At 32.3% G+C, this 12,608-nt stretch overlaps 2 protein-coding genes across 4 annotated transcripts; both read right to left on the reverse strand.

Annotated features, from left to right (window-relative positions):
- Positions 1 to 259: 259 nt before the first annotated feature.
- Positions 260 to 2,065, reverse strand: LOC140035304 (basic leucine zipper 19-like). 3 transcript variants are annotated; one of them, XM_072075734.1, is made up of 2 exons: positions 1,721 to 2,065; positions 260 to 1,506 (listed from the first exon to the last, which is right to left on the reverse strand). In XM_072075734.1, exon 2 carries the CDS (start codon positions 1,464 to 1,466, stop codon positions 669 to 671), a length of 798 nt encoding a protein of 265 aa, XP_071931835.1. In that variant the 5' UTR covers positions 1,467 to 1,506; positions 1,721 to 2,065; the 3' UTR covers positions 260 to 668. The 3 variants fall into 3 exon arrangements, with proteins under 3 accessions (XP_071931835.1, XP_071931837.1, XP_071931836.1); XM_072075736.1 differs by having other exon boundaries at positions 1,706 to 2,045; XM_072075735.1 differs by having other exon boundaries at positions 260 to 1,516; positions 1,721 to 2,044.
- A 1,321-nt stretch (positions 2,066 to 3,386) lies between these two features.
- Positions 3,387 to 7,739, reverse strand: LOC113727194 (protein EIN6 ENHANCER-like). The gene is made up of 3 exons (XM_027251225.2): positions 7,484 to 7,739; positions 6,147 to 6,214; positions 3,387 to 3,766 (listed from the first exon to the last, which is right to left on the reverse strand). Exons 1-3 carry the CDS (start codon positions 7,656 to 7,658, stop codon positions 3,635 to 3,637), a joined length of 375 nt encoding a protein of 124 aa, XP_027107026.1. The 5' UTR covers positions 7,659 to 7,739; the 3' UTR covers positions 3,387 to 3,634.
- Positions 7,740 to 12,608: the final 4,869 nt, after the last annotated feature.

Here is a 12,608-nt window from a genome sequence, read left to right on the forward strand (position 1 = left end):
TCCATCAAGCTTGTCATCTGTACGGCCTTGTATAGATACAAATTTCCTAGTTTCATAACCTGCACCAATCTATGCTACACAAAAACCCTTCTATAGATACAAATGTCCTAGTTTCATAACCAGCACCAATTTGTGCTAAAAGGAAACTTCAGATAGGAAGTTGCTAGTGTAAAGAAAAAGAGCTTCTTCTTCAATTGGTGCCTAAATTCCTAATCAAAGAATCTTTGCACAATACAATCAAATCACACTTACACCAACGTAGAGAAAAGATAACATCCATTAAGTATTCTGGTAGTGTACCAGAAATCCCACCACATAGAGAGCTACTCAGGGGTGCTATTATACAACCACCAAAATGTTGAAAACCGCACTACTGAAATAGATATTTATGTACATCAATCAGTGCTCTCATACGTGGAGGATACCATATACTATAGAGGACATTTTTTTTTTCCCTTTCGAGTACAAAAATATCTACAGGTTCATACTTCTCTATAGAACAGAGTGTTAACCTGATTTATGACTATATTCTCAGAATATTCAGTACTTCAGATGTGTATTACCCCAGCCAACCAAGCATAGTTCTGCCATAAATTTAACTGAAGCAGAAGTTCTATAAGACTTGACAATCGGGAAGGTCATAATTGAGATCTTGCCTTGGCTCTTGATTACTCTGCTTGAGATGCAGATGAAAGCCTTGTTTCCACGGAGTCCATACCATTTCTTTCTGCAGGTCCATTAGCTTTACAAGCAACAGTTGCAGACTGGCAGTTTCCTTCCCATGATGAAGCTCCCATTTTATCACATCCACCAAAACCACCATCCTCTATGGATGAATCCCCGTGAGGATGGAAGCAAGTTAAATCATTCTCACACTGAAGCTCCATTGCCAGACCAGAAAATTGCATCCCAGAATCCCCTTCTTTAACTTTAGTGCTTGAAGTACACTGCTTTTGTAAGGGATAAGCCCCCAATTCGGTATCAATCTTCCCTCTAACATCGAGCAAAAGGCTTCTAAGCCTCAAGATTTCTGCTTCAAGAATAGCTTGCCTTTGCACTTTCCTAATCAACTGCTGGTTTACCAGTCTCAGTTTCTTAGCTTCCTCTTCCAAGTAAGCTGTTTGTGCCTTTTTCTTCTCCCTATATTTCCTAACAGCTTCTCTATTTCCAGAAGACCTCCTAGTCTTTGATGTTGACTTTCTACTATCACAAGGACCATCTACTTTCTCACTAGGATTTTCTACTCTTTCAGATGGAATGACTTGGGTATGAGTATGGTAACATGTGTGAGTATGTGCAGCATCAGGGCCAGGAGGGTTGCAAGTATGTGTGTGAGTACATGTTTGGGCATTTCTTAACAACTCATCAAGAAATGAATCCACAGAGATTGATGCTTGAACACTGCTAGATGAATCAGAATTAGGAACCAAGACAGGGTGTGATAGCTCTACCTCTCTATCATCCATCCTATCTTATTTCCTCAACAAACAAAAACTGCAGGGCAACCTGAAAAAAGCTAAAATTCTTATAAGTTCAGTAAAACTTCATAAAATCCAAGAAATCAACGAACTTGGAAATTTGAGCAACACACAACCAGAAAGTATCTAAACAAAAGACGTGCAAGATAGAAGGATAAAGAATTTCACATAGATCATTTTTCAAAAGCAAGGATAAAGAAGCTCAGCCAAGATAGAAGAATTCATACGGTTTTCGCAGGTACCTCTAATTAGGAAATAACCCTTTATCAATGAAGAAAAGCAAGCATCAGTTATCTAACAAGAAAGGCAAAGCCCAGATGGAAATTCTTGACAGCAACCCCAGAGGCAAGGATAAAGTCAAGATTCTATACTAAAAAATCTTTTGAAGGAAGTGGTAAAGAGAATCTGAAGTCAGGTCGGACAAGCTGAGAGAGTAACAGAAAAGGGCATCATCTATCTATGGTGATCCAGGTAGAATAAGAAAAGTCAAAACACAAAGGTCCATTATTTTTCAATTCTAATTTTATTTTTCAGTGCACACTTGTCTTCTTCATAGGCAAGTGTAACGTTCTAGTTGTTTCTCGTTAGAGGCAACTGAATTTCGTGGCCTAGTTAATTGTGTGAGGTTTTATCCTATACGAAAACCAGCTGATGTTCCTAAATCAAAGGTTGCCGTTAAAAACAGTGTACACACTTCTAATATTAATATAAATTGAAAAATGAATGTATTCAAATTGAATTCGAATTAATAATGATTTATTCGAATTATAATCACCAACTAATCAACTTATTATAATAACATTTTGTATTTAGTATAATTCTTAAGTCCAACTCGAATTTAACTCAACTAAACATAAAATTTGAAATGTAAGCGTAAAAACTAAAAATTTAGTTTAAGCGATGATCATTTTGAAGCTATTACAGCAGTATAAATTTACTAGAAAATCCAAGTTACAGAAATGCAAAATTGACTATAAAAATTAGCTTTTTATTGAGAAATTTGTCAGCTGGAAAATTAAAGCTCTTTTTTCTTCTCTGGTTATTTTCCTCATGATTGTGTGTTATCTCGTGGAACACTTGTATAATTTCTATTGGAGGGGGTTGGGATGAACATTAGTATCTTTTCTCCCTTTCTTTTGGGCATCCTAATGTGGTTTTTGTGTCTTTTGCACATTTTGCCACTGTGAGAGCTATGATATTACTGATATTGTGTATCTCGTTCATATAGTTTTTGCTCCATAATTTTGTTCAACAGTTTTTGACTTTTGTCTTAGCTATGCAGATGGGAAATAATCACGTAGATTCCCAAATCTTCATGATCATTACCCCAAACACATGAATAAATTGAGAATTTTGGGTCAAGGAGCTTTTCCAATCGGAAATAGTAGTTCTGCTCATATGATTTTGCATCCCTGAGTTCGTGTTGAAGCTAACAACATTTTGTCCAAGAATCAAATTTGTGACTTTGATCAAATATTTTCAGGATAGTATCCAGTGCGAATTCCTAGTTTTGAAGCTGCTTTAAGAGCTCATAGCAAACTCCAAAGTTCCTGGAAATATGAGGCTGGCCCTCGAGTAAGAAGCCAATCAGAGGCGAATCAATTGATGAATATGCTTTGCAAGTATGTGGTTTTGGTCCTGCTTTAACTCACTAATTTTGAAAGGATGATGCAATTTAAGATTACTGGACTGTAGTAAAAGAACCTAGAACCCACCTAGAACATTCACAATGCGGTAATGATCGTACAATCCTGGAACAAAAGATCGTAGTGTATTAGGCACAAGTAGCCATGTATCATATACCAAGCAGATTGATGAGGTTGTGGGTAATCAATTCTTTTCTGCTGAACTACTGCTTTGCTTGGCTTATCACCTGTATTAATTCTACTTTAGTTGAAAAATCTGCACTTGAATCAGAAAAGCTATCTCATGCATTTATCAACATTTGGCCGACAAACCAACGGTAACTTCAACTATAAAGGGGTCAATGGAAGGCACATCATACACACAGGGAAAAGGTGGATATAAACACAACACCGACTGTCATAGCTGCTGTAGCCGACAAATATTTCAGGCAACCGATGAAGAAGTACTAGCCAAAAACCCTTTTCAGGTTACTATTCAACAACCTACCTAAAGTGAGATGTATCATACAACTATTTCAATACAACTGCTGCATTTCTAAGGGCCAAGTACCTCTGGACATAATCATTAGGAAGGGATCTTATGACCTTGAAGACCTCTGCATTAGCATAACGAAGCTTGGTCCTTGGATCAAAGTAAGGTGCCTACAAGGAAGAATGGAAGCAGTCATGTCAAATTATGGATGAATAAGCAGTTAGTGGTGTAACTCAAATGTGGGCAATGCTTATATTATGAAGAAGTTAAAATGAGAGCTGAGATGAATCTAAATACAAGAATTAGTTATGTACGACAACAGATCAGACCAGGTAAAGAGTACCTGCATCTAATTATATTACATCAGAGCCATCTAAAACCAAAATCAGGCCGAAATCAGCATCCACTGATAAACTGAATCTCTAATTCATTTACCAATCTAAGGTAGCACGCTCCTAGGTGCATCAACAATTCTGTATGCCAGGAACATGGCTAAGACAATGCAAAAGATTGATGTAACCCACAATTAATCATTAAACACACGGATACTCAGGACGCAACAAGCTGCAATTAGAATTTGTCAAAAAAAATTTATCTCAATAACCCTAGTAAAATAACTCATAATGCAGCATGCAATTCATTATCAAAAAGCTTGGTTATTCTACATTAGATAAACCATTTGTTACAAATATTTCCATGCCCTGACATGAAAAAGCAAATGGTTCCACCAAGTTCAATCAAATGTTGCTTTGCAAACCATACAGCAACTGCAGATTCCATTTTCCATTAAATATTGCTCAAAAACATAACCCGAAAAATATTTGGCTTTTGCCTTTGCCACATTGGCAAAATAGACCAAAAAATCACTTTGAGACCAAAAAAGACTAACACAAATATTTTAACAAGAATTCGCAGCAGATACTAACAACCCAGCAAAATCTATGCCTGTTTGAGATCCACCCACCAATTCGTGAAGGCCCACATGAAGTTCTATTTCTCCATTGACACGTGTTAGAGAAGAGAGATGAGAGGAATTAATTTGTCTGCTACAGAGAGAGGAGTCAGAGGAAAAATTGAAGAAGAGGAAGAGCCCTGGACGGTAAGCATTTTTTGGAAGAGGAGGTGGCTGGAACAGCTTCTTCGGTAGAGTTACCCTGTAAGTCCCTGCAAGTTGTTTTCCATTGCATCTGGCAAAACTCATTTTGTCGGGAAAAATTACCCCAAGATTTTATGCAACCAAACACCAAAGAAATGGGAAACCATTTCCCATAAATTGTTTTACATCCAAACGCAGAAGACCATCAATTTTTTATATTCCCTAGGATCGGATTAGAGTCAACCTTCAAAACTCCATCATCTACCTACAGTAGCGCAAGGTTGTTTCTGAAAGATGTTAGCTCAGATTTGCGCAAGTATAAAACAGCAAACTGAGTGCTGTAAGGTATCATTTCAAAAGTAGGTAGAGAGAAACTCCAAACTATTTCTGGAGAAGAAGGAATTATACACAGGAACAAACCCCCAAATTTAGGTGTTCACCATGTAGAAGATTAGTAACCTTCTTTATGGGCTCCAAATAAATAATCTACCTCCTTTTCAAGACTAGGTAACGAGATAAAACCTCCTACTGAAAAGAGATCAACACAAAAAACTACAATTGAGACACCAATGGATAAGAAATCAAAATCAGGTCATCCAGTTTAGAAAACAGATTTACAGAAGCAAAGATACGCAATGGAATAGTGGATGTCAATTTGAGGAACATTCAAGGACAACTAAATTTCACTAAGGGACAACACTGACCAGCAGTTTATCAATATCTAAAATCTGGTTGATGCAGAAGAACAGGAAAGCAGAAAAACTTCATAGCAACATCAGAAAATATACCATCACAGTTCCCTAACTGCCTTAAGTGCTTAGAAAACAACACACACACACACACAAAAGGAGTGCCACTAGGGAAAAAAAAATGGATGCTATTCTAATCATCTTAGTGAAATGGATGCTATTCTAATCATCTTATGTTAATGTCACATAAAGAAAAATGAAAAACGCTCAAATCCATGAGAATCAATCAACTAAAGTTAGATACGAGGAAATAGAGGCAACCACAAACAATGTGTGACCATTTTGGGAAGTATATTGTCAAAATTTCACGGCTTCATGATACCATAAACTTTCTTCTAAAACATCAAATGATAAAAGCTTACACAGGAAAGAAATTTACAAAACACTCAAAGCCAAAGTTGACAAGGGCAAAAAGGAGAATAGAGAAAAGCATCGGAATGATTTCTTATTACAAAACAATCTTACATGCAACTAAAAGATCTATTTTCAGATAATATCACTTAATTTTGCAAAGTTAAAGTTGTCAAAAATAATGATTTATGATCACCGATTTCCATAATTCAGAAATTAGGCAAACTAATTTCTACGTGTACTTGTGCCAATATCAGTCATCAGAGACGACATAACAGTGCTAAAGAATTTCCACATGGGAAGAAACAAAAAGTAATAGAAAAAAACACAGATAAATAAGTTAAAAATTAATACCTCAAAGCCGGTTATATCACAAATTCTTTTGCATGGATGCATTGGAGGAGGTGATTCAATATTAACATCTGGAAAAAATGCCAAAATCCCAGTAGGAACAAAAAATGTTAATAAACAATTTAAATAAATGCATCTCAAAGAAAATGAAACAAAATGCATAACAAATCACGACTCTTGACAAACAAGAAGTTTGAATAAAAGAAAATAGAAAGAAAAAGAATCTTAGTTCATGTTTACACTGTTGTTTCAAAATTCAAAATTGTTGAAGCATAAGACAAGGAACATTCAAAAAAAAAAAAAAAAGTCATCATCTGTTTTAGCAGAAAATTTAATGCATAATACAACCCGAGTCTGCAGAGATGGAATCAGGAATCGAGATCAACCAAAAACTATAATCACAACACAAAATTCATGAAATGGATGCTATTCTAACATAAAAACTTAAAATAAGTGAGCTATAAGTGAGCTACAACTAAAATTCTAGCTGTGCTCATTCTCATCTGCCAACATCAATTTTTGAAGAATGGGACTACAGTCTACTGTCTTCTAATAAAACACTCTTTTTTGCATACAGCAAATGGTGTCATCTAAAAAAAATTTAGTCAGATTTGGTTCTTAATTGTTTTCACCAATAATTTTGAAGTTGTGAACTCTGTTTTATTGTTATTGGCTATTAAAATCAGTACATAATCAAGAAATTTGTTGATCTCATCTTTAACACTCCTGCAGTGCTTGTACCATCAAGAACCTAACCAATAAGACAGCCAGATGCCCTGTCTTAAAATCATTACTTTCAGTTAACCCAGGGTAATTCCAGATGAGCTCTGCTCGATCAAATATCTCCTCTCTGGTTTTTCTATTTAGCCAAATTATCATATTCAGTTTCCCAGTTCATCATTTTTATTAATGCAATTATTTTGCAAATCAAAATTTCTCTGTACAGGATTTCTTTGTAAATAAGTTGATTGCCAGTAGTTTTCTAGGAAACATCAAATCCCTTTAACCATCCCTATAAATTGGCCTCGTAACACACACTTGCTGTACATGAACGTCCAACATTTTCAACAAAGCAAACAAGAAATAGGGAAGTTCAATAAACAGTTCTAGACTTCCCCCGCAAATAACAGCCACCAAAGCACATAAATCTAAAAAGGTAGATACCCTTTTTATCCCCTCAGAGTACTCATATCCTAAGACGGTACAATTAATCAAGAACTTAATCACCAAGAATTCGAGCATAAAAAACTGAAAGGTCCCCATGAATTGGGCAATTCAACATGGTAATCAATTAATTAAACAACATAAGCGCTTCATTAGAGTAATTGGGAACTACTCACAGTTGGGTTCGTCAGGGGGATAGTTCTGATAATTCTCAGCTTGAATGATCTGCTTGAGATGTTTCCAGTGCCTTCCTCTAGCTTGACCCTTTGGGTACTTTTCATACATCTGAACCCTCTTGAAATTCAGGTGAGTCGGCAACACAATCTCAGCTTCAACCACTTCTGCCTCCATCTGTACAAACTAAACTAATTGCCCTCATGGATAAAGGTTTTCAAGATTTATATATGCAGGGGCAGAACCCTCCAAGTTTAGGTCAATTTTCATTTATGGTTATTGTTTTGGCCCCCCATCATTTTAACTTTTGCCTTGGGAAAATTTTTTTTAACTTCTCTAAACATTTCTTTTACGGTTATTAAGTTAGTTGATCTACAAAAAGTATGTAGTATTTGTATTATATTTCAATATGTAACACAATTAATAGTTGTAACAAATATTTTGCATTTTAAAGTAAAATTTTGTGATATATTTATGAAAGATAGATTTTTTTTCCTTTTTTTTTTTGTGTAGGATGATAAGAAAGAAAAGATAAAAACGTGAGTTACTATAAAAATTTAACATACTAATGCATATTATAATTCAATAGTGGGCATATGACTTCTTTATTATGTTTTGTAGACTTAATTTTATTAGTGTTTTACTAAAATTATCTTTGTAATAAAGAACCTTTTGTTAGATAAATTTAGTATAAAACATTTTTTATTAAATTGCAATTGGATAGTAAGGCAATGAAATGGAAAAAATTAACGAGAAATTTATAATTTTCAAAATTATATTTGTAAAAATAAAACTCACCTTTTATTATTTCAACCCCTGCCTAAAAATCTTTGTTACATCATTGGGTATGCGTATTGTTATCAGGTAAAAAGAGAAGTGTAAAGACATATCATCATCTACTGAAAGTTTAAAAAAAATAATGCAATGGACATTACACCATCTATTATATCGCTGCATACCCTTAATAAACAATCCGTTTTAATCCTTCTTCTTTTCTCTTAAGTTCCAACGGCTACTTACTTGGTAGAATATAAAATATAATATGAAAAAAACACGAAATCTAACTAAAAAATGGGATTTTATGATTTTTTTTGTTTTTCTATTATGTACTACTGTTATTAGGGTTAAATTCCCCTTGCACTTTGACCTCAGTTGCATGTTGCCCCCTGAACTCATAAAATAAGCACTTTGCTCACTATTTAATATTTTAAGACAAAAGTGCCCTTGTTATTTTATTTTATTTTATTTCTTTTTTATTCATTCATTCATTTATTTTTCCTTTTTCACTACTTTCTTTTATTTCTTATTTTTCTGCTTTTGCTATTTTCTTTTTTCCACTTCTATTATGTCACTATTTTGTTTCAGTTTTCTATTCATATTATTGTAATATTGTAATTTGTTTTTCTTATAATTTCATTCTTACTTTATTTATTACCACTATCAGAAATTTCAAGATAAACTATATAGTGTAACAAATTAATATATCCCTATCATAATAAAAAATGTGCATATTAGTAATAATTTGACCATTTAAAGAGTATTAGCAAATTAGAATTTTAAATTATTTAATATTTAAAAGTATATCCCAATAATAAAGTAATTAATATTTTTGTTTACTTTTATTTTATATATAGTTGATTAACCAATGTGTTATTATGATTTGAATTTGTTCCTATTGTTATTAAAATTTGTTCTAAACTCTAGACGTATTGATTTAAGTAATATATGAAATAGTTATATGCATAAATGGCATATATTTTGTTATAGCATGGACTTTATGATAATTATTATTTCAAATAACAAAAGTAAAAAAAGATAGAAATAAATAAAAAATAAGTTCAAGAAGATTAAAACTAATATATGGATAATAATAGCAAAGACAACAAAGTAGCTGATCACATGAGACAAAGGAAAAAAATTTTAAAAATACAAAAGAAAAAGGACAAAAAAGAGCAAAATAAAATAATAAATAATATGGAAGGCACTGTATCCTAAAACATAAAACAGGGAGGTAAAGTGTTTATTTATTGACTTAAAGGGCGTAAGGTGCAATTAAGGATAAAGTTCAGGGGTACAGTACTTTTAATCCTCGTTTTTTAATCTGTTGTATATTCATTTCTAGCGTACCTGTAGTAGTTGGAACTTAAGGGAAACAAGAAAAACTTAAATGGGATGTTCATAAAGGTTATATAGTGATATAATAGATGGTGAACTAAATTTAGTTTAGTCTTTTAATTATGTCATGAATTATATTTAGTCTCCATTTGGAGTTACAGTGTTTTTAGTTTAAAAAAAATAAAGAACATTTTTAGGTATCAAAAGTACTTTTAGGATGCTTGATAAATACCATCCCATAAAATTAGGAGTGAAACTTTTTGGTATTAGAAGCACTTTTAGAAAAAAACTCAAATTTGGTGCTTTTAGAGTTGTTTTTGTGATTTAAAAATAAAATATTAAATTTAATCCTTTTATCCTATATTATGAACTAAATAAAGAGATAAATACATTTAAAAATTTTTAAATTACACATTATCCAAAATAATAAGTATTTATTGAATTATATCTCCAAATAATATATTTAGAAGCACTTAAACATTTGATAAATATTTTTATTAAAAACTCTATCGAAAAAATATTTTTTCATAAGCCAGCCCCAAATGGGCCCTTAGTCCCCCCAAGTTTTAAAGAATAAACGAAGAACTTTCAAAGAAAAAAAAATGAATAAACGAAGAAGTTAAATATGTTAACCATTTATTTACCAAAAAAATTGAAAGGCTAAACAAATTCCATCTTGCCAAGGATAACGATAACAAAAAGATGCCACTGAATAGCTTTAAATTTCATCTTATGTCTCTTCATATCCTCCAACACAACTTTCTTTACCCAAAAAAAAAAAAAAATTCTTAAACTCGGACAGTACTAGTTAGTCGGTCCGACTAGTTAAACTGAAAATCGGTTAGGTATTTGATCTAAATCTCCTCCAAAAAGCAGGTCCAGCTGGCCAGGATTTTTTTTTCTTTTTTTTGGCTGCTGATTCCTGTTCTTCCTAAATTTTCTTCATCTCTAAAGCCCTAATTCCATCTCTCAAGTGATAACACATTTGAAATCTCAAGGAAAAATGTTCAAAAATTTTGGAAAAAGGAAAGAAAAAAGATAGATCTATCAATCGTGAATTGTCATCTTCCAAAGATTTACAGATCTAAATAAAAAAAAAATAACAAAAGAAAAAGTCGAATTAGGACGCCACAAGGTAACAAGTTTCTAATAAAAATCGATTGATGTAAAACCTACTGCTATTTTTGGTATTATCACTAAATTAGTTACAATAAATTGACAAATGCAAATTTACACCGAAGTTGTATGAGTTTATAAAAAAAAAAAAAATTTAAAGCAACCGATTTGAATTGAAAATTTTTTAACTTGTGAACCCCTTGACCTGGAGAAAGATGGTGGGAGCCACCGGAGAACGGCCTTTGCCTCTTCAGAGAGAATGAATAAAAATGGAAATCATAAAAAAAAAAAAAAAAATGCAGAGGAATCTGGAAACCGTTATGTGATGATGACTGCCAGAGAAGAAGATGAGGTTTAGAACTTTTCTAGTATTTCGTTTTGACCCTCCATCTTTTACACAATCCAAAATATACTACCAAACTTCTTTTTTTTTTTTTTTATAATTTCTCTATGCGACTTTAGCTTTTGCATTTTGTACAAATAAGCCTCACTGTTGTTCTGCACTTATCCTCCTAAAAAATTTTAGGCTCATCACAACGCACATCTTTTAGAACCATTAACAAATTAATTTAAAACTTGACATTTGTGTTTTGCTTAGGCTTAATTCTAAAATGCCCCTTGTAATGTACTTTAGTGGCAAATTATTCCTTGTGTTCATGAAATACGCAAATTGCCCCCTCTAAATTATGAAAAGACAGTCATGCCCTTATGTGCTTATTTCTTTGACATTTTTAACCTTTTGGCATTGAAAAACTAAATCTGTAGACCAAAATTGGTATACAATATACAACTTTTTGGCTCTGCAATTAATTTTTTTTTTTGTAGAAAACTATTATATTAATAAGGGTAAAGTTTCATGAACGATTAAGCTAAAGGGTAAAACCATCTTACAGTTTTTTTTTTCGGATTAAAGAAAATCTTATAATTTTACTCTTAAGAAAATTTTTTCTTGTTTCCTCATACTCAAAACTCAAGAAAAATCATCAAAATTTGATTGATATAAAACTCTAAATTTTTATTTGAGGTGTTTTTAGGGTCCAACCAAAATGTTTTCTTCATAATATAATAACTTATTATGAGTAAATTTCTAGAGTTGTGTAAATTATACCTCATTCTTTTAATATGTTATAATTCTTGTCAAAATCATGTAGCACTTAGTTTAGTAAAATTTTCATCTAAAATAACTAAAACCAATATGCCAAAAATATAATGATCATATGTGTAATATCATGAAAAAATATAGCAAAAATGTTATTTGAAACTAAATTGTAGTAGAAACTACCTTAGCTTAAGTGCTACATGATTTGGACAGAATTATAACATAGCAAAATTAAGAATAATGTTACAACCCTCTGGAAATTCACTCATAATATGTTATTATGAAGAAAACATTTTGGTTGGACAGTGAAAACACCAAAAAAATAGTTGAGATTGGAAACTTTCAATTTTACGATTATACTTTAGAATTCAGAGGCTTTATTTGGATTGAAAAATTTGATAAAGGATGTAAAATCCACCCAAATCACACTAGTTGTTTGGATTACTTTAAAGATATTTGGGTTTTACTAAAATACATTTTAAGTACTAGAATAATTGGTGATTTATAAATCTAAATACCCCCATATTTAATCTAAACAATTAGAGGGATTTGAAATCCTTTCAAATCCTTTGCCGAATCCCTTGATCCAAATGAAATCTGAATGAAGTTAGTTATCTTAAGAATTGTTTTTTTTAGCTTTGGTTCAATTTAGATCAAACATATATACATAAATTGCAACTATACGTTCCCCAATAAGCCCATTATTATACATAAATGGTAACAAACATAATGGGAAAATGTACATATGCTGCATGGATTGTTCGAATCTTTCAGTTTATTTGGCGCCTTTTCCGGAC

This window comes from Coffea arabica, chromosome 2c (assembly GCF_036785885.1).
Source record: "Coffea arabica cultivar ET-39 chromosome 2c, Coffea Arabica ET-39 HiFi, whole genome shotgun sequence".
NCBI lineage: Eukaryota > Viridiplantae > Streptophyta > Magnoliopsida > Gentianales > Rubiaceae > Coffea > Coffea arabica.